Source organism: Lates calcarifer, linkage group LG10 (genome assembly GCF_001640805.2).
Source record: "Lates calcarifer isolate ASB-BC8 linkage group LG10, TLL_Latcal_v3, whole genome shotgun sequence".
Taxonomy (NCBI): Eukaryota; Metazoa; Chordata; class Actinopteri; family Centropomidae; genus Lates; species Lates calcarifer.
The window spans coordinates 15,024,535-15,047,989 of NC_066842.1; the positions used below are offsets into that span (position 1 = coordinate 15,024,535).

At 42.1% G+C, this 23,455-nt stretch overlaps 1 protein-coding gene across 2 annotated transcripts in view; it reads right to left on the bottom strand.

Annotated features, from left to right (window-relative positions):
• shank3a (SH3 and multiple ankyrin repeat domains 3a) overlaps positions 1-23,455 on the bottom strand; it is a 166,218-nt gene that overhangs the window by 50,390 nt on the left and 92,373 nt on the right. For both annotated transcript variants that reach the window (XM_018663819.2, XM_018663820.2), the window contains 5 exons: positions 20,785-20,862; positions 20,254-20,320; positions 19,042-19,271; positions 18,674-18,843; positions 9,820-10,001 (listed from right to left, as the gene is read on the bottom strand). In XM_018663819.2, the coding sequence (XP_018519335.1) occupies positions 9,820-10,001; positions 18,674-18,843; positions 19,042-19,271; positions 20,254-20,320; positions 20,785-20,862 (727 nt within the window). The remainder of the gene's footprint in view (positions 1-9,819; positions 10,002-18,673; positions 18,844-19,041; positions 19,272-20,253; positions 20,321-20,784; positions 20,863-23,455) is intronic.

The following is a 23,455-nucleotide window of genomic DNA, read 5'->3' on the forward strand; positions in this document are numbered from 1 at the left end:
CCCTGCTGTTCACTTGATGCCCAGTGCTCTGCTTCTCTGTTTCCTCTGCCTTTTTAGCATAATGAGTAACAAACACTCTCTAGGGTTGAGAGGCATTAGCATGTGAGACTCACTGGGGTCCTGACCTCTGGGTCAGCTCCCATGTGGAGATTCTGCTATTCTCTATTGAGAAAAATATTATGATGTTTTACTGTAAACAATTCACAGCACCACTGTGTGTGTTTGCAATGACATGTACAGTAAGTGAAATATAATGTGAACGAGGGACTTGCTGAGTAAGGCTTTTCTGAATAAAGAGTTAGTATATTACCTACACAGCTGTGTGAGTGAATGTGTGTGTGTGTGTGTGCCACAGAGTGTGTGAAGGTGAGTGTGGAGAGCTTTCCAATAACCAGAGTGGAGCTGTTATTAGATTTGGATCCCTGCACTCTTTATTAAACCTCGGTTCAATTCAGTGTAATAGAGAGAGAGCAGAGTTGCATCTTTATGAAACAAGGGGGACACAACCAGAGACACGCTAACACACTCCTACGCCTACACCCACACAACACACACGACAAGGAAGAGGGAGGGGGATGAGTATGTACAGCTGTGCAGCAGGGATGGTCATTATGAGTTGTAATATATGAGCGAGAGAATATATGCAAATACTCTGGAGGGAGAACAGAGGACACACAGAACCATATAGCTTGAATAGTATATAGGTTATTAAAGCTGTATGAAAAGAGATGAATAGGTAACAACATGGAATTCAATGAAAAGGATGGAGGTGGACATGGAATAGGAAAAGTAAAGGTGGCTAGCAATTAAGGAGGCGATGTGGAAAAGGGCGAGTGGACCCCAGAGTGGATACAAGACTGAATGAAGTAGAGAGCCAATAAATAAGATGGAAGAGGGATAGTCACACTGCTCTGAGTCAAATGTGTGCTGTGGTTTGCTGCGTGTTCGTCCTCACAGGACTTCTTTTGCTTAGAAGAGGACGAGGGAGTGGTGCAGTCTCTGGCTCATCAGTATTCAACAGAGAGAGAGAGAGAGAGAGAGAGAGTGTCAGAGGATGAGAGAGAGAGAGAGAGCCTGAAAGAAATAAAGACTTGACAAGTTAAAGAAAAAAATATGGAAACAATGAGAAACTGCTTTTTTGTGAATGACAGCTGAGTCAGAAGGAGGAGTGGAGCAGAGGAAGAAGGCTAGAGAGAAAAAAAGGGCTGGAGTGTTGTAAATTATAGTGGGAGGAGGAGGAGGAAGAAGAGAGGAGGGAGGAAAACTCCAAGGCTGACTCAGAGGGATCCCTCTTCTCTTTTCATCTAATCTCCTCCCTCCCTCCCAGGCTTGAGGCGAGCTACATGACATTCCTCCTCTTTCATTCTCACTTGCTTTTTATTCCATCTCTCATTCTTTCTCTCCTTCTGTATCGACCCCCAGGTGGGGACAAAAATAGAACAGGCTACCTAATAGTTACCCTCTGTCTTGGCTTCTTGTTTTTCTAACTCCAGGGCAATTTCACACAAAAGCTTGGCTCTGACGGCACGGAAACAGGAGCAAAATATATTAAATATAATGGAGAATTATTATTAATATGAATGCTTGACTACACATGAGCACACAAGAAAATCTGCATCAAATCATGGACATACAGCGATACGACAAAATCATATCTGGATGTTATCACCTGGTAGGAACAAAGACAAAACAGAAAAAAAAAAAAAAAAACATGCTGGAGTCCTCCATTAGAGTATACTAGTGATTGATTAGCTGCAGACCAAGTATCGATTGTCTGTTGATTGTTAATAGATCAGTGATAGATAGTTTTCTGGTGAGTCATTAATCACACACCTAATCGTTTGATTGACCAGTCAGCGCACCATGTAAATGATGGTGTTTATGCCGTGATAAATGAACGTGCTGTAATGAGCTGACCAGCGTCCATGCACAAGGCTCCACTACATATTATTACATGACAAAAATATCCGCTGCTGACTGAAATTGTATGTGGCTGCGTGGGAGAGTTGGGTTAGTGAGTGGTCTCAGAGGACACGTAGTCCACGCTTGTCTGATTCCAGGGAGATTCTGTGTGCATTTGGACAAGGTCAAGACACAAGGTTTTGCAAAACTTGTTAAAGCTATTCTTCCAAACACCACTGGCTACAGACATGACCTTTACATAGCACATTTTCACACCAACTACTGCAAAGTAGGTTGTCACTATACAGGAAAGAAAATGCCTGTTGCTAACAACCATCTGGAGTCATTCAGTCGGTTCAGCCGTGTCCAACTCAAACAGTGTGCTTCTGTGCACTGTACATGATAGAGTGATTGTAAGTCAAAAGCATATCAGTGTTTGTGTTGAATATGTATCTGCATCAGTCAATGGCTCCTGTTTATGCAGCAGTGTTCCTGTTCATGTTTATTCATGTACTGATTAACTCTGCAACTGCTGTTTCTGCTGTGTTTCTAATTAGCATTTCTTGTGAGGCTACATCTCAGTAAATTAGATGTATGTTAGGCATGCATGGGTTTTAATTTCAATAAGTGGCTAAGTGTTGGATAATCCTGCACCGTATGGGCATGTTGGAAAAAAAAACAAAAAGCAAAAAAAAAAACAAAGTGGATGAAAGTGTAATAGGAGGACAGGTGGTGTGTTCAGCAGGGAGCAGGTAGGTGTGTGGGTGGGACTTTACACCCCGCTGCTACTCTGATTGGACAGCTAGAAGGTTAGCTGTGACATCAATGTCCTTGCCTTAGGCTTGTGACCCTGTCCAGTATCAATAACAGACACAGACACACACACACACACGCGTGCACCAAACCTGGAACATTATGAATGACCAATGAGTGAAATATGCCATTAACTGACTAGCCTTAGGTACAAACTGTGATAACATTAATTTCTCATGGGTAACATGGGACACTCTCTAAAGCTCTCACACCCAACACTCTGTTTCCTCAAATACCCCCACACATACTACATTATGCTATTAAATATCTTTGTGGTCTCTCAAGCTTTCCTAGTGTGGGTTGGTGAGGTGCATGAGAACATACTGTCAACAGATGTGTCTGAGGTGTGTTTTTGAAGTATAATGTATTTTCATTCACTTCACTTGTTGCTACATTTTTCACATCCATGGTTCATATCTAAGAAGAGTTAAACATTTGCCTTATGGGGTGAAGTTAGCTGGTAGCAAGCATTTGTAATCCCTGATTATTTCTCTGGGAAATTGTTCACAAATGTAAGAACATGGGTAAAAAGTTTCCCATCATCGTTCTAGCCTTAAGAAAGATTCAGCACACAGGTTTTTAACCTCAGGAAAAAAGGAGGAGTATGTAATTTAACAGTACATGTGGCTGCACTTTCTCTAGAGTCTTTCCTATCCAGTCTCTGAGAGTAAAAACCTTGGTAATCAAAAGAATTGTGTGACTCTTGGTTCTCTGGGGTCATAGTTGGACTGGCCATAGGGTATAATGATACAAATCCCGGTGGGCTGCCGCATTGGTGAGCTGGTGAGCTGTCAAAAAATCCATTATGTTTTTTCCGTCCCTCTCTGTGTGCCTGTCATACAGAGTGCACATGAGAGCGGGTCAGTCACTGCCAAATTTCAACCCGCACCGACCCGAGCACCCTGAGCACTCACCCTGCGTTAATGAGGTGCAAGTAAATAAGTGGAAGGCAAATAGAAACTAGTGCAGAATGTTAACTGCAGAATAAATGATCAAACAATACCAAATCTGCATGAGCACAGTGTATATGCTACTCATAGAAAAAATAAATGTATTATGTGTAAGTGCATGTATGTGAGCATAAGTATATAAGAGAAAGAAAGAGTCAAACAGACAGAAAGAGCGAGGGCAAGGAGAAAGACACAGAGAGAGAGACGTTTCTTCCATATGTGCCTCGGATATTAGGACAGCTGGTTGCTGAATACTTGAAGGATGCTGTTTATCTAACTTGTGGGAGGCAATTACTTACACTATGCTGCACAAAGACAAACACACACAGGCAGACATAAACTTAGACACATGCACGAACCACACACACACTTTATGATGCAAACAACAATGGAGAGATGCTCCTACTTGCACATACACAGAAACACACATGCATACGCACACATGCGATACACTTCATGCTACTACCAAACAGACAGGAAGTCTAATTAATTCACCCTAAGCTCACTGTGGGAAGCTAACAGTGATATTAAGTCTAAATTCAACACTTAGCACACAGGCTCTCATCCAACCTGATCTGCTAACAGCAAATAAAGAGAAAATGGAGGAATATTTCTAAGAATCAAGGAAAAAAACATGCAGGTAAAAAAGCATTGTTTCTCAGAACCAAATGGATTTTTTGAAACTCACTAAAGGCATAATTTGATCATTTTTATTTTGGTCTTAAAATCACATGTCAGAGCTGTAATGCTCTTAGCACCTGTTGCTTGGTAACGGACAGATGCATATGCATTTTAGTCTTAACAATAGCAAGCTGTGTGGTCAAAAATATATTACAGTGTGCACAGCTTCATTTGTATAATCCACTGCCTCGTGGCCTTGTTCAAAGCACACATACACATCAATGCACATATATGTGTAGCTATTGTTGGAGGGAAGAAGAGAGGCATACCTTCAGACAATGGGTTCAACACATAGCTTTTGCAGTTCTGTGGCAGGTGTTCAGTAGGCCAGTATTTGTAAATGGCTGAGCTATACTGTGTGTGTTCCTAGAGATCGTAACAGCAGTAACAGCTGCTCTCTGAGCCTGTGTGAAGCCAGACCTGGAATAATCCATTAAAAGCCAGCATATGTATGTGTGTTTGTGTCGGTATAGCTGGTCCAGGTATCCTCCACTGCCCATAGCAGTGTTAATATTCTGCACACACTGGGTTCGGCCAAACCCCATTAATCATGTTTGTGAATGTCTAATCTCAACGTTACTTGCGCTGGTTTCATTTTCATGGCTGTCTGCAAGATTTATAATGGCGTTTGGAGAAGGTGTATGTGGTGTGTGCGTGTGTGTGTGTGAGATGTAATACACTGTTACGGAAGCATGCTCTTAAATGTGTCACCTTGTTGAGGAGAAGAATGTCCTGAATGTGCAGTTAAAGCTCCTGGGGGGGTGGGCAGCATGTTGATACACACATCTGTTCCTTCAATTGTGTTTTGGTGCTCTTGGGTTTGTACCTGCAGCTGTGTGTTGAGTTGTGTCTACATGTGTTTGTATCTGCGTGGGGCTCTGTATGTGCACACAAGTGTGCAAAAAGCTGGACCAGGTTACGGTGGAATGTGTACTCGTCCGTTACCATAGTGACAGTAAGTGGCCTTTCAAGAGATGTCCATCCGAATGATCAGATCAGATTACATCAATGAAGGGAGAGAGTAGAAACAAACACAGGGGTAAGCAGGGGAATGAGTATAGAGAGGGGACGCAAGAGGGTGGAGGGGGATGGCCCTGATGGACCTGTTCATGGAGTGTACCGTAGGATCGTCACACATACACACATGTACACACACATTTGTACTTCTAGCTTTGTGAGGACACTCATTGATATTATGCATTCCTTGGCCCCTTTCCCTAACCCTGACTTAAACCTAATTCTAACCATGACCCTAAAACAAAGTCTTCGCCCTCAGACAGCACTTTGAGGGTCTGTCAGAAAGCAAACAGACAAACCACAAAATAATAATATAATAGAGGAATCCACTTTTTTGAATGGTGATAATAGCACACACACATGCACACACACACACACATACACACACTCAAACACGCCATGACACCAAGTGCATGCTAGTTTTGTGGTCCACTGGCGGTCAGCGAGTGAGGAACGACAAACAGATCTCATTATCTGAAACTAACAGTGCGCTTGGAGAGCTGGATGTGGATGACCCTGCTAAATGGCGAACAGCAGGGCTGTTTGTCTAGACGATGGCTGTCTAGAGACATTGATTTCAGACAGCAGACCAATGGACTGACAATCACTGAGTGAAGACTGGGAGTTTTTCCAAGCAATTCTTCATAATGGATGAGAAACTGGTTGGATAAAACATGTGCTCTTGGGGACTCAAGCATTTGATTCAGTTACTGAAACTAAGCATACATTTAAGACTCATCTACTGTTGCACATTGGAGTTATATGTGCATCTATCAGTGCTAGACGAAGGATGACAAAGTAGAATCGTGCAACTTTTAAGAACCATACAAGTCTTGTACCATTTACATTTTATCTCAGTGTCACAGATTCTTATTCTCATTTCATTTCATTTTTTCTTCACTGCACTTCAACAGTGCAAACTTAAAAATAAGCCTGAAAATTCTCATGCTCTGAAGGAACAAAAGACTGCTACGATCTTCACATCATTACTTGTGGTAGCAGAATAATACATAATTTTCCTTAACGATTTACCGTTTTAACCACTCTGTCATCCTTCTTTCACAATTAAAAGCAGAAATATTTATTTTACCTTCATGTTCATCATGGTCATCATTAATGACATTCGCGTAATCCTCATAGTCCTCATTACACAGGGTGTCAGCTATAATGCATTACATGAATTAATACATAACTGATAGAGCAGGTATTTTTGTCATTATATAAACACATTACTGTACATATTGGCTGTCCACAGTTACGTTACTAGTCCTATCCCACCACAACATACTGTACACTACTGTATGTTACTGCTAGCATGGATTTCATCCATTACCTCTAACTTCTACAGGGAATCTTAAAAGGAAATAAATCAGAGTTAATGAATTTTTGTTGGTTATTGTACACTGCCAAAAATCTGTCATGCTATGTAAAAAACAATAAATAATTTAGGAAGACCTGTCAGGGTTGTGGGAGTTAAAAGCACTCGGTTGCAAAACTAGGCTGGTTACACTGCTCGCTCTGATTAAATTTTTACTCAAGTTGTGATGAATATCTTGCAATGAGCAAAAAACAACAAACAATCATAGTGTCATGTCAAGGTAAACATATAAACATATTAATCAAGTGACATGTGACTGTCTAGAACAGGTTAGTTCAGCTGTGGGTTTACATAAACAAAGTGCTATGGGAAGTGTTGCTATAAAGCTCTGCTGTATTTACCATCTGAATCCAGACACTCATCATTCACTACAAAAAGTAGGAAAACAAGAAATCATTACATTGTGCAATTAAGTTTTCAAGAATCTCATATTTGTAAAGGCTTAGCTACACACACACTTGACCAGGAACATGCTACAGTCTACTGCTGAGAGCTACAGTATGTCTCCCATTAGAACAAAATCAATGGTCTTCATTAAACTACACAGTGTGACACATATTTCCCCGTACAGTATACAATATTCCCTGCCTCAACAGACCACGGTAGTCACACTAATAGGCAAGCTAATAAACAGTTATGCTAATGCTTACATGTGTAACCATGTATGTTAACACATATCACACATACACACAACACCCACAAACACAGACAAAAAGATGATTCAGTGAGATTTACCCAGTCTGATCTCATCGTAAAGATGCTCCTCTGGTATAGCAGGTGATGAGGACATTAACAGGAAGACAAATGAGTGAATGAGTGGCTTCATGCATGTGTGCAAGTATATGTGTGTATGTTTTAGGAGGTTAATGAATCATTAACATAATTGTAATCCAAATCAGTCAGCTTCAGAGTTAGCTTCAGGGCACAGACAGTGCTGTTGATTTTAACTTCATATACATGTACATTCACTTACACGCACGTATAAACATCCCCAGAGGTGGAGATGTTTTGTTTGATTATTTGTTTGTCACCTTAATCAGGAGCAAAAGATGAGAAAAGATAAAGAAATAAATCCATCTTTCTTTTTCCCTCTCTTTCACTTGCCTTACCTCCTCCTGTCTTCCATTGCAAATGAGTCCTATTACTATTAGCAACTCATCCATTTATGAATGCAGATTAGATGAAATACATTATGCATCAAACCAAGGGTCATCCATCCCTAAAGGAAGTGGCTCCTCAAGCCTAGTCTCTCTGTGCACCAGGAAGGCTGGTCATCCCCTGCTAGGACCACATAAAATCCACTAAATAACGCGGTTACCAAAACAAATATTTTACATAGACCTGGAACTGCCTGAACAGTTTGAGCACTTCAGCAACCAGTTGACATCAGTGATGTATTTCTCAGTTTCTAACCTAGGACTACAGAGGCATAGTGAATGCAACACAGTAATGGTTATGATGGTCAGTGTTGCATAACAGAGCCAGATGGTTTACTTGGCCGGGCCATGGTGCTGGCAGCCATGCGACTGTAAGCTTGTTTCCTGCATGGCCAACATGAAAGAACGGCAAAACACTGTGTTCACATTAGTGGCAGGGTTATGGATTCAGCTACACTGACAGAAAAGCCAGTGACAGCAGATCCATTCAGTAGATAGAGGTATACTGGCTGCTGTTGAGTCATCACATTTCTGGTAACATTTGTGTCAACATCAGTATGCATCACAGTTTCAGAAAATGCCATTCAGTTTCATTCTTCAAAAACATGAGACTGAATTGATTATTACCTGTTGTAGTAATTCTCGTGCAAATGACAGCAGTGTTTTCATAAAACAGACACAATACTATAAAGAAGAGGCATCAGAGCATACAGGAGGAGGTCCGCTGGTAAGGGTGTGTAAGGACAAAGAAGCTGAAAGACAGAAAACATCTACAAAGGGTGGGAATACTTCAGTGTGTTTCCAGGCAGAGAGAAGGGGTCTTGCTAGTGGGTCCAGACTACTGTTTGTGTGTTGTTTGCTACTGAATGAGAAAGAGAGAGAAAGAGATAAGAGAGGGTGTGTGTTCATGTGTGTTGTGATTGTTGCACAAAATCCAAATTGATATTCCAAATTGACCCTTAATCTGTACTTCCTGTGCCTCTGTAGATCTGAAAGCAACATGAGAGGTCTCAGCATGAGTGCGGCCGCCCTCTCTCTCTCCAGCCTTTCTGAGGACATGAGGGAACTGTTTCCATTAAGCTAATGTGGGTTTGATCCATGGTGATGTATGTGAAGTGGCAGGATGTAGGGTGTGGGGTCACTGTGGAGCTGGGTGTCTGTGGACAGGTGATAAGAGAGGGGAGGAAAGCAGTTGTACGTTCGGGGAGAAGCACTCTCACAGAGGAGGAAGGACAGTGGTTAAGCATACCAATGATGAAAAGCACACAGGACCTGTTTGAATTTGCATGCCCTCTCCTTGAAGTGATCACAGATTTATACTGAGATTGTAAACACATCTCAAGTGGATTCAAACAAGGCCAAGAACTAACTGCTAGGCTGCAGGTGTAGAGTTGACACACTGAGATATATGGGAGAGATACAGGGTGAGAAGAATATTATGGAGTTTACCTTCTACGTCATTACAGTCATAGTCTTGAGTGAAGCATGGATGGAGACAAAAGCACACATACAAACACATGAAAGCGAAGCCACGGCGCCTCTGTGTAAAGCAGAAAACAGCACATTTACAAAGTGAATGAAATGATAATTCACAATGTCAAGCTCAAACGACACTGAAATGACTTCCAGGTTGAGAGATTACATAACTGCTTTGCAGCGAAAAACAGTGAAGTAATGGAGTGCTTTGTATCTGAGAAGTATGAGAGCAGAGGAATGTCTGCTTTTTTTATTCTGCTACAAACCCAACTCTGATAGTCATACGAGCTACATATAGCCATGGACTTCACCGGAGAGTTTAAACATCATTAGTGGTAATGACAGAGAATTGCTGACATGCTATGAAATACAGAATAGTGGCAGCAGTGTCAAAGAGTAGTAGTTACAGTAGCAGGGTTAAGCGAGGGGATAATAGACAACCTACCTTTGACCCTCTCTCCACGGTTGAGTTGGATTTCTCCCTCCCCCTGTGGTGTGTAGGGCTTGACCACGATGAAGGTACGTCCTGGGACAGCACTGTAGAGTTTCCGTTTGGGCCCGCGGGGGCCTGTCAGCGCTGGAGGGGTGTGATGGGGGGGGCTTGGGTCTCGCTGCACTGAGCCGGGGCTGTAAACAAACACATATGTTACTGTGGTGATTCCAGGGAGCTGGTAGCTGAAGCCCGTGGTCACCGACATGGTTGTCAGCGGGACAGCAACCTGGTGGCTCCCCCTGGTTGTTATGGTGGCCAGGGAGGGATTCATAAACAAGTCCCTGTGCCTGCCGATCAACAGTCAACAGTCAGTGTTCCATGGGAGAGTCATGAGAGGAGAGTACACTCCTCCCAACCACCCCCCCACCCCTTCTTATTCCCTCTCTTCTTTCCTTAATAGCACAGACAATATCCTTCTTGCTCCCTTTTACCCTCTCTCTCTCTCTTCTATCTCTCCCCTCTCCCCCGCATCCTAACCGAGGTAGAAGAAGAAATATTTAAGAGGGACTGCACTGTTTCCTTCTCTGTGTGGGTCTGTCAGATCCGTCTGGAAGCCCCCCTTAGTCAAACACATCCTGAGTTAGGGCTCTAGCAGTAGCCCCCTCCAGAGAGGGACACAGATCCCCCGTGTGTCCCCAGGTCCAGCTGCTCCAGGCTGGGCTACAGATCCTGCCTCGTCCTTGGATCCTGGTTCTCCTGCTGTGGAGGAGAGAGGCTGGGTCTGCTCCCCGACTCCCGCTCCTTCTCCCGGGAGTCCCGCCGTGTCTGCCTCTCCTCTCCCCTCCACCCCTCACACACACACACTCGCTCACACACACTCTGGAAATGTTGCTGCTGCTACTGCTGCTACTGCTGCTGCTGCGCTCCGTAGCTCCCCTCCCCTTTGACGGCTCGCTCACACTCACACACCACAAGCCCTCTATGTGCATTCTAGCAGTGCGCACAGGCACATACACAGACAGCCCCCTCCGCTCCTGCTAACACTGCACCTCTCACTAGCATGACATACGCCACTACCAGCATGTCACTAACACATTGCTGACATACACATACACACACACTAGTCCCAGAGCACGATTGATCTCCTCCTGCTTGTCTGCCCGCGAGCGTGCATGCGCCATGGCTCCCTGAGGCAGGCTGTGAGTGTGTGTGTGTGTGTGTGTGTGTGTGTGAGAGTGTGTGAGTGTGCATGCTTGTGTGCAGTGGGGCGGGGGGCAAAAAGCTCCAGCCCATTTGGTTTAACTGTCGCTCCTCCCTCTTTCCCTTTGCCTTGAATCCCCTCCTTCCCTCTCTCTCATTCTCTTGCTTCCATTTCACCTTCTTATCCCTCTCCTTCTCAACATTTCTTCGCATTGCATCTTCTCTCTCTCTCTCTCTCTCTCTCTCTCTCTCTCTCCTCTCTCTCTCTCTCTCTTTCCCTCTCTCTCTCTCTGTTGGTGAATTCTAATACAGCAGCGGCAGAGCTCCGCCTAGTCTTCATTCATCACTTCTTTGCCACCGCTGTGTAAGTTACATTCAGTATCATGTTGCTGCTCTTTGCGTTGTCAAGCATACATTTAAACACATGTAATTTATGTACATACTTCAGATACTATAGATAATTAATACAATCATGGTCATGTTTACTTGATCTGGGATTTACAGGTAAGTGGGTTTATGTGCATTAACAGATATAGACAAATTCACTGTTCATTCACTGTAACACGTGCACTAAATTAAGACTATTTGACGCTATTTTCAGCAGCATTTCCTTGAAAGACTAGGAATCTCTAAACCCTTTCATGCCTGTCTATCTACGTTTCAACCTCTTTCAGTCTCTTGCTATTCCTCCCCCAGCACGTTGTATCAGTCACTTTATAGCCTTCATTCTTTCATTCACCTGATTCCAGCCTCCTGCGCCCTTTCCCCTTCTTTCTCCATCCTGTCTCCCCTGTCCCTCATTTCAAGCCTTGTTTGTCTCCTCCTCTCCCCAGCTCTCTATTGCTTTTCTTGCTCTCCCCGTCTCACCCAGCCTCTCTTTCTCTGCCCCCCCTCCCTCCATCGAAACAACGGCTTGCTGACGGCTTTCCAATTACCACAGGGACTGAGGGGCCGGGATGGCTGCCGCATGTTAATGTCTGAGCCCCAGCACTGTGAACATCAGCAGCACACACTGAGCAGAGGGGGGGGGGGCAGAAGAAGTAGGGAGATGAGGCTTTGTCAAAGACAAGACAGAGACAGCCAAAAAATTAGATCACTTAAGGATACCTATTTCCATGACTCAAATCCACCTCCCACACGTTTTTACCACCCCATACACCTACTGTGAGGTTATGTACACAGTCTGACCTCAGCTGCTCCCTGGCAGCCGGTGGTGGGTGGTGGGTGGTGGGGGGCTGGTTTCTGCTCTCTTCTTGTCCTTAATGACCTGCTTGGGTTTTACAAGATGAGGCTACTGCAACTCAACACCTTCTCTTTAACTCTATATGGCCTCCAGAATTACTTTTGAGTTACTATTGCAAACATCAGTATCATGGTGGATCCATAAGCTGCTTCTTGGATTTCACTTCTGTATTATTTCATATCCTCTCTGGCTCTAATAGAGTTTAACAGACCACCAGAAGAGTCTACCAGAAAGCTTTGTACAGTCAGTTCGAAATTAAACCAAATGGGAGCAAAGAGCAGACTTTTCTTTGTTGTTATAGTGACCAGGAAGCTATATAAAACTGTAAAAAGATTTCTAGTTTATTCCTCAAGCAGCGCATGACAAATACTCAGTGTTCTTGCCTTTTTCCACAGTTGTATGTCTTAATATTTCTGAAAGTGTTTTATACCTATTTTGTTTCATTGTTCATGTGAAACTGTTGAATACTGGATAAAAAATAGTATTATACCTACATTTAACACAGTGTATATTTTTTCCCACAAGTAACAAACGATTTAGACATCTAATGTGTGGTGTTTAGATTTATTTATCATAATGATAAGAATTGCTATTTAAGTATGCAAATTTGTAATGCATTTGACACAACAGCTACTTTTTTCTGTTTCAGTGTACCTTTTTCGCCTTCCTTCTCTTTCACTGTGCCTCATTAAGAGTGGCCTCTACAAGATACAGATGTAGGATCCATTACATGCACACACAACTACACACATACACAAAGTTCTAATGCAGTCTATTACAAAAGCTCTAACGTTTCCTAGGACACCAGCCATGCCTCTGTAACGATGGCAACTGTCAATAAAAGGAAAGGAAATATTGCCAACAAATGCACTGATAAGCCAATAATATGAACCTGGATCTCTAACAGTCAATTTGTCATACATCATTTTTAATAAAATTATTGCCCCAAATGACTATTTTCTCTCTCTATTGTCATCTCACACATTTCAGTAACCTCGCTATGCAATACAGCTATTGAATGTGGTAGCAGTAATTCACACAGATCACAGTGACCTTGACATTATTGTTTTATTTTTCATAGAAATAAAGGGATATCAGATAAAACAAGATGCAAAAATAAATGTCCCATTGTATGTGGGGCATCAAAATGTGTGAGTTGCACAAAGCAACCAAGGTGCATTTTGTGCAAAATCAAGAGCAAATGTTTGTGTCTTATTTATTACCTGCCTTTCAAACTCTTTATCTGTTTTCTCAAGATTGGACCAAACTTGAGATTATTCCAGATAAGTGGCCCTTATAAAAAAGTTTTAAAGCTAATCATTTGGGCATGACAGATATCAGGATCAATGAGCTAGACAGGTTAACATCTGACCAGCTCAATAATGAGTCTAGCTGCCTCAGTTTGGATGTCAGAATCTATGAACTGCCTACATAACTCTGAAGATGCAAGTGTAAATGCCATTAAATGCCATTTTCACAGATGCTATCAAACTAAGCAGCTTCAGTGTAGCCTTTTCTCACATGACTGCCTTGCTGTCTCAGGTAAATGGCTTTTTCCTCAAATAGCCCAGCTCTCTAAGGTGAGATGAGCCCATTATAAACACAGTCATAATCAGCATCACACTGCATTCTAATGATCATCAGTCTGTCCTTGCATTGCTGCACTTGAATGAATATATGCTCTCTCATTCTTTCTTGCCCAATGTGGGAGTGTTTATGGCTATCAAGGAGGAAGTAGAATGTGGACTCTGCTCACTGGGTAGAACGTATTAAGGTCTTGAACAGCAAATCTGTTTGTACATAGACAGTTTATGCTTCACAGAGACTTTACCATTATGCGAAATTAGAAGATAGGGTCAATTGGTGTGATCAACACATAACTGTAAACTCCACCTCAATCTCAGAAAGGGGTGGAGGTTCAAATACAAAAAAAAACACTTAGGCCATGTGGATAACAGTTGCATGCTTTGGATGCATCTTTTGCACCTTTTTTAGGGTGTGCTGTGGGTGTCTGGACACACTATGACGAGACAGGGCGTTCGTGCTGAGCCATGGGAGCCATAAACAATTCACTCCCAACTGAAATGAAGGAATTTAAGTATCTTGTGGTCTCGTTCACGAGTGCAGGTGACTGAATGAGAGATTGACAGGTGTACTCATGTGGCGCCTGCAGTGATGTAAGTAGTAGGCTGTCATGGTAAAGAGGGAGCTGAGCCTGAAGGTGAAGACCTTCAGCTGATCAACATTTAAACCCTCACCTATGGTCATAAGCTCTGGGAACGGACAGAAAGAGGGAGATTGTGAATACAAGATGGTGAAATTAATTCCCTTCACAAGGTTTCTGGGCTAACCATCGGGGACAAGGTAAAGGGCTCAGATATGCAGAGGGTGCTCAGAGTAAAACTTCATGGGTACATCAAACTGGAGGAGACCCCAGGGAAAACCCAGAACATGCTGGAGGGATTACATATCACATCTGCCCTGGGAAAGCCTTAGAGTCTCCAAGGAAGAGTTGGAGGATACCGTTGGAAAGAAGGACATCAGCTAACATGGTTATCAAACTGCTACTACATGAACCGGAATGACTGACTGCTGAAGAGTAGATAAGGTACCTGCAGTTACTGCCCTTCACCACATTTGGAGGGGCCTCTGCTATTTGTAAACCACATCCACATGTTTGATGCATTCTGAAATCAGTGGCACATATTGTACATTTCTGTTAAGGGCTCTATACTGTATAAAATGGCGTATATTGATTTATTTTGTTGATTTATTGTGTGTGGCCAGGCCCATGCAGACAACACCAGTTTTTTAAACAAAGACAGACGATAAAAAGCCAAATGGATCACTGTTATCTATCAGAATCACCCTCTGATAGAAATGATGATGTGCGTAGATCAATACCAATCCTCTTTGATGTGAATTCACCACAGGTGAAGCAGAAGAAGCTCAACTCTGCTTCTCCTCCTCCTCTTCCACCCTATTCCTGTCCTCCTTTTTTCTCTGTGTACCTCAGCCCTTTGGCTGTGTTAAGGCACCATGGATAATCTTCACACCAACAGCCACTGGTGTGACTAATGTAAAGAAAGAGGGAAGGGATACGAGGTGAAAAAGAGGTGAGGGGAACAGCAACTAACAAAGAATCGAAAGGTGAAGGGAACAGGACGCCCCTCTGTTGGGCTTTTTGCCAGTATACATCACATGAGGGCTCAGGATACAGCACGTCAACAGGTAATGATGCAGTTTCTTGCTCACTGACAAATCCAACTACCAAAATGATTTTACATGCAAACATGATTCAGAATGTTGTGTGACTGAATCTTCATTTGTAATTGAGATTTGGTCCCCTGCATCCAAATCTCCTCCCACACTTTTCAGATAAAGAGTAGCAGGAGCTTATGCTGACATTCAAACATTTTGTTCAACCAACGGCTGGGGTGGGAACCTCTCCTGGTGATGCTTTAGGTAACTTAGAAAAAACTCACTGATCCATCTCTGAGTTAAACCAGCCCCAAGTCATATAATAATTGTTTTTACTTAATAAATACTGGCAAAACTCAAATTTCACCATGACAACTGCAAAGGAAGATGGTTGAAAATGTTAAATGTGTTTCTGTGGTGTTGTAGGAAAATGACACATTTGAGATGGAAAAGATAAAAGTTGGTTTCCTCTGCTCAGTAACATAATTTCTGTCTTGCGTGAGAGCTTCTCTTCCAAATCGAGACTGACTAGATCTTAAGGTACAAAGCACAATATCACAATCTCTGACACTGTCGAGACACAGTCCTGATCAATCATTCCTTTGTATTGACTGCACATCACTGTAAACAGCAAATTAACCTCATATGACAAGGACAAATTTTGCTCTCTTACATAAAATTCTGCCATGTTATCACCCAGCATCATGTCTTATCTTATTATATTGTCAACGGCACCAGCTAGAGTGATTGTTACCCACACGTCTATGCTTTAATCTGCCTTTGTCATTCTTTCTTGATCTTGTCTTAACAGGCCACTTTGACCCATCTCTATTCTCTCTTTCATCTAAACTTTCTGCTGAAGCCTGGCCAAGCAATTGAACCCTGACAGCACCACACACGTCCAAGGAGGAGGAAGTGATGGTAAGTTCCACAGGAACTTGCTGGAGTCTGCCGTTGGGCGGGCTGTTGACCGGCCAAGCTAATTTCACACTCCCTTGGTACCCATAATGCCTCTAGAGTTACCATGGGCATAAACAGAAGGTCAGAGACAGAAACACAGAAAGGGAGGGAGAAATATTAGAGAGAAAATATTCAAGGACAGTATCAGTCTCACTTGGGTGCGGGTTCTGGCCATGGAGACCAGCTGCTCATTTTGGGCTTTTTATACATTCACCTCACTTTTATACTTGGCGTAAGGGTAATGCGCACAGAAAACAAGGTCTTAACTCCCTGTGTACAGAAGGCCATTTAGGTCAGGACACAGCAGACATACTAAACCTGCTGAAGCGTCTTTTTCTTTTTCATCTCCATCCTCTTCCCTTTTTTCGCACTCTAATCAACCTTGTACAAAATGAGCACACTAACACGTATCATTGTCAGTGAATGGCAATGCCAATGTAGTGCCACATGTAGCAGAGGAAGATGTGCTTACTGTGATAGATAGAAAGAGGCGAGGGTGGTTTAACGCTGCAGTGTGAATTTATTAATGAACCAAATTCACTTCATATAATTCAATTTCCGGTTGAACACCCAAGAGTTTTAGTCTCTTCACTACGTGATATGTCCATGTTACATGATGTAATAAAGGATGTTGACTGATCTCTAGCTACAAACCTTAGATTAATGGCACTGTTTGTATGTGTTTATGTGTGCTTGTGTGAAGGACAAAATGAGAGGTAGAAAGTAAGAGCAAGACAAACACACACACACACACACAGAGAGAGAGAGAGAGAGAGAGAGAGAGAGAGAGAGAGAGAGAGAGAGGAGAGAGAGAGAGAGAGAGAGAGGAGAGAGAGAGAGAGAGAGAGAGAGAGAGAGAGAGAGAGAGAGAGTGTGTCTTTGATGGATGGAGTAAAGTGACAGGAGAGTATTAGAGGAGAGGGGAGTACGGCTGGAGCTGTGCCTGTAATGCAATTCCCCTGTCAGACATCAGACTGTTTCATGTACGCGCGCACACGCGCACACACACACACACACACACACACACACACACACACACACAGTGTGTGGCATCTAGGAGTCACAGTAGATGTGTACTGTACGGTGATCTTGCTCTGACATATGATCATAATAAAAAGCGTAACAAACCAAGTGTCAGTAAACCACTTCCATCTTTTGCTCCGAGATGTGATCAGAGCCTTAGTTTACTGTGCAGTTTGTCTAATGGTTCAGTGTACTAGCAAAGAGATTTGTTCCAGCACCCAGCAGCTACAACTACATCAGTGGATTTATGTATCAATCAAGTGACAAGCTGTTTTGAACTGAGTGGCCCGTCCAATGACATTACTCATAGCTCTAATTTCAGAATGTATCCACTGTCTCTCAATCTCTCTCACACAAGCTGACATACACACACACTCGCAGCTTGGCAGTCTTCAATTGGTCCCCATGGTGATCATTATTAGCCCCTTTCCATCTGTCTATCTCTGAGCTGTGAAGGCACCCATGTACACAGCCATGTGCATGTGGCTATACATACACATCATCACATACAAACAGACGTGCGCACACACAGATTTGAAGCACGGTATTTGCCCTCTGTCCTCCCAGCAGGACAAATGCTGCATTTCTTGTTACATAAACAGGCCTGTTGTCTATGCCAGACACACACCATGCCACTGATCATTGCCCTCATACCCTGACAAGAGTGCAGGCCACACAACAGCTACACAACGTTCAATTATAAAAGACCTCTTACTGATCAGTGTTTCAATCTGCCACTGTAAATTTGATCCCAACCTATTAACATACATTTACATGTTCAGCTCCCAGTTTATGCTTTGCATAGATGACCTTTTTGGGGCGGGTTGCAAGTACAGTTTCAACATGAAAATGTCTCTCATGTGTGCCTGGAATTGATGTATGAATAAATAAACAAGATTCTGCACTGACTGATATTATGTCATGTTTATCACCAGTGGCAGACAGCAACAGATGGAATAAGATGCAGAAAGCTGTCTGGTGACTAGCAAGTGACTTAGACACATCATATGGGGGTTTCTGCTTTTTGAAATTAGGTTTACATATCAAAGTAAGCAAATAATCACAAGGTCAATCACAGATTATCTATTTAAAGCAAATAGCTGCCAAGACTGACAAGTGAGAGACATGAATTAGGAACTGAAAGGAAATGATTTGCTTGTTTATAAATCTGTCTATCAAACTTTAGTTGAGTTAATTGACAAATGATGTTGAGCTGAAGTCAAAGCAAATCTTACAGACCTGAGTCTTCCACGAGGGCCGTGTCCATGAGGGTAGCCATGGCTGTGGGACCTTCTAGGAATTGGCTTGTCCTCCTCATGCATGTGATGTAGTGAAGGCGAGCGTGAATGGGAGGATCTGGAGCTGCCTGTACTCTGGAGACTGCTGTCAGGGATCTCACCGTGACGGCTCTGACAGAGCAGAAGAAGAGAGAAGTATCATACACATGTTTATAACATCACAATCATCTTGGTGTGACATATGGACCAAATATACAAAGGGACTATATCAATAAGATGATGTGATATTATTTTTCTCATTTTGTCATTCACTGGTTTTTCGTGCTAAAATGTGTACACACAGATAAAAATTCAATGGCTCAATCTTACCTCTCCAAGGCTGCTGTGCTGTTGCCCAAGAGCTGGCAGACTGCGCAGCGAGGGGACAGGGGAGTGACCCTGACGGCCGCGAATTTCTCGGGGGGTCTGACTGTGGATGTGATCATGGTCCCCATTCAGATTGTTGTCACTCGCAGAGCGGAGCAGGGAACGTGGCGAAGGCAGGGAGCCAGGCATCACACGTCGACGGTTGGTGTAGGAGGGGGTCTCCCTGAAAGGCACTGAGAGAAGAAAGACATATGCACATCTAGAGCACCTCTTGACAGAATCACTATATCATATGAAGCAACTATAGCAAGCATCATGAAAAGACTGCTGTGATGGGGAAATAACTGCAACTGCACATATTCTCAAGGTCAATGAAATTTGCTTGTTAAAGCGTATTATTAGGTCGCACAAATCTGACACTGAGCTGTGATTCTTTACAGAGATATAAACTATATGTAGACTTTTACACAAAGGATCAAATGAAATGATGGATCTGGTCCTGATGGTTTTGCAGTAAATCCTTAAAAATGAGATTATTAAACCTCAGTAGTGTTTTATCAGTCTCATCAGTTATCATATTTTATTATCGGCCACTGAAGAATAAAGAACAGAATAGGAGAGGCCGTTTAAGATCTTTGATAATGAAATTACTGTTTTTTTTTTCTTGTAGCTGTGAGTTAAATATTCTCATCATTAAAAATTTTCATGTATAAAAATAATTAACCATGTGTGTTTAAGTTCACACATACATTACCAACACATTGGCTGTGTAAAGTAATGTATATTTATAGTGTAATGATGGAGTGGTCAAATTTAGAATTAATGAACCATAAATTCACCACATTACACATGATTCCTATTTTAGTTAGCAGGAATAAAATTTCTGAACATCATTATTTCACAATGTAAAAAAGAAGGGCAGTACATCCTGTCCACACTAGATGGCAGAGTTTTCCTGTGTGTTCACGTCACAGAGACCTGCTCAACTCAGCAGGGATCCAATGACACCTGAAACACTCTCCACATCACTTAAATTTCCTTCTCGTTTCATTTCCCCACACCTCTGTATTCAACCTATAATCACTGTCCTTGAGCTTCTGCACTGTCTATGCCCATCCATTCTTCAACCTGATGTCTCCCTGACACCACATTCAGATTAAAACCTATGGAACGCTGAGGGAGCCTTGTGATATACAACCACTGCTGCCAACTTACCAACATCTGATGCTTTGTGGACCTTTATGATTTCAGCCAGATCAAAGTTTCCTGCTATAATAGCCACCTAGAGGTGGGAAAGATACATGAGTACAGGTAAGGAAACAGGAACATTTTTGTCAAAATGCTAAACAAAAATATAAAAACAATTTATCATTTCCTAATAAATATTTTACACATCTAGTCCTTTGTTGTAGCAGATGTGTAAAATCTGTATGAGTGACAATGTTCTGGGCACTGTGTGGACCACACACACAAATGTACAAACAAATTAACTTTGATCTGCATAGGAAATTAGTGTCAGTGTCAATTTCACACAGACTTCATCAACCACAAGGCTTGAATTCAGACACAGACCACTATGGTAAGAGAGGAGTTGAGAGAGCTGTTGTTCAAAGTTTTCAATGGCAATCAACATATTCAGTTTATCAACTTTAGGTGTAGACCTACTCATTCAATCCATTAAGCTCTGACATGTCAAAGATATACAGTATGATAATACACACAGTGGGTCTTGGTTACTGCACGTACCTGAAAAGCAGTCTGGCTGTTGTAGTTCTTTATCTCTTTATTGGCCCCCCGGAACAGGAGAACTCGTGCACAGCTATCCTGAATGACAACAAAGACATTTATGTGTTTTTGCTGGGAGTTTTAAATGTCACTACATTTGATTTTACTGTACTGCACCAACATATATGCAAATACACAAACAAATGCATGTGCGCATGCGCACACACGCATGCACACACACATACACACACACACACAGACACAAGACATACACACAGAAAATGATGTATAGAGCTCCTGAGGATGCCATTTCCAGTGTTCTAATGCGTTTCTCTGTTAGAGGTGGGTGGTATACAAAGTATAAGTCATGTGCCATGAAATGGATTTGCCTAATACGGTTTGTGTCAGTATTGTTGGAGTATTAGATGTGACATCAGATATAGTCCACCTAAAGCATTAAATAAGTGTGTGTTGACCAGCGCAGCTTTAATGGCAGTGTCACTGATAGACCAAAAAAAACAACAGAGGACCATTTACCTGTTTTGCTAAGACTAATGCATGTCTGAATGCTGAAGAAGGAGGGACACCACACACTGCCACAGTGGAAGGATAGAATGATTAGAAAGTGAAACATTATACAATTTGGACATGGTTTGGTTCTAGAAAGTCAAATATCGAGTGGAATGCAATTAGCAGGCTAAGCAGTGCGACAATTGTTGCCAGAGGCAGAATTACAAGCAACCTCTTTGATCACCTCCAAAAGAAACATGTCTGAGAGTATGAGGTCTGATTGAGAATGACTCCAACAAGTAAAGCACTGGTGGCAGTTTAAAAAGAACACAGATGCCCCTTGAGAAACCCTTGTGCTATGCAGGTTTGCGTGATTAATTTGATATGGCATGAGTCACTGAAAGGATATCCTTATTCAAACATGGACACTTATTTGTTTTTTTACAGCAGTGCTGTACTGGAAGTGAGTACTGGCTATATCTGCACAGCTATAAATAAAGTGAAGAAATTAAAATAAACTTTATTTTTATAAGACTCCCTTTCTCATACGCATGATGCTATAAAAATTAGGGATGCAGAATCATGTGCGAGAATATAAAATAATTAAAGCAAATACAAGTGACTCAGTGCGTATCAAATACCTAAGGAGACTAAGGGAATGCTTGGCTGGTGCAACTGTTATTCAGTTCATTTGTGCATTAAAGTAGTGAGAAATCGCCTGCCTTGACAACAAAGGATTTTATGTTCCACCCTGGCAGCAAACACATATGTCTTTGTGTACTGGTATTAACAAGACACAACTGCTGACATGCGTACAATAGTGCTATTGATCCAAACGAATGTCTTCACTAATGACGAATGTAAAGAAAAGCTACCTGATAGCTAATATCTCCCTCTTGTGGAAAATCAGCAGCCAAATAAACATCAGCATAAGTCAGCTCCATGAGGTGCTTCTAAAAATCACAGTGTAAACATCTTTACTTGAGCCATTCACTATTACTCACTGTCTTTAAGAAAAGCAGGTGGAAGAACATTAGAACCGTTGTAACTGTGAATCTAGATAAAGACATAATTCTCATCCAAACTGTTATGAACAAAGGCTTTAAAGCATTAGTGAAAACAATGTAAACAAATGTAATAACAATCTTCAACCAATTCACCAAAAGCACAGCATCCCTGAAGTTGTACTGTTGCTGTAAAAAAAAAAGAGAGCAAAACACACAAATGCAAACTCTTAGTATCTTACTTTTCAACTCTAGCGACACAACCACAGAGGTATAATTCCTAGCAATGATGTCATTTTCCTAGAGTCTTGTTCTGTATCCAAGTAACCTTGAGGGTAAAAATATATAGAGGGGTGACAATTTTTGAGAAAAACCATCATAAAGTGTCTTAGTAAGGTGTTGGGCCACCATGAGCTGCCAGAACAGCTCTGATGCACCTTGGCATTGCTTCTTCAAGTCTCTGGACTTGGAACACCATTCTTCCAAAAGATATTCCCTCATCTGGTGTTCTGATGATGATGGTGGGAAGCAATGCCTAATACATTGGTCCAAAATGGCCCATAGGTATTCAGCTGGGTTGAGATCTGGTGATTGTGAAGGCCAGAGCATATGATTCAAATTATTTTCATACCCATCAAACCATTCAGTGACCCTTCATGCCCTGTGGATGGGGGTATTATCATCCTGTTTCTGCACCCATTTTTTGGTTCTTCCTTTAATTTATCATCCATCTGTATATTGTTACTCTCCAAGCTAAAGTTTTTGCTGATCTACCCCTTGTATCTTTTAATTACAGTAAACAAGGAGGAAGAACAGGAGAAAAAAAGAAAGACAGATGGACAGTCAGAAAGTGTGCCAGTGACTGTAGTAAGACAATGGTTAATATAAAAGCTATTTAACTTTTTGATTTTGTCTGGTTAGCAAAACAATGGCTAAACTATAACTACAAGCAGCATGTAGGTAAAAACATATCCTGAAATTAGTCCATACAAGAAACACATCCTCATCCTCGTTAGTTCACAACTACACATTTCTCTCTCCTGTGTGTCAGATTATTGCCATACATTTTTGCGTGTAAATGAGCACAGGCGCCTCTGGCAAAAACAGCCCAATCGTAGATTGGATAGACACGGTTATGTGTCCATGTACTGGCTGGCTGAGGGTCGATATGTAATTTA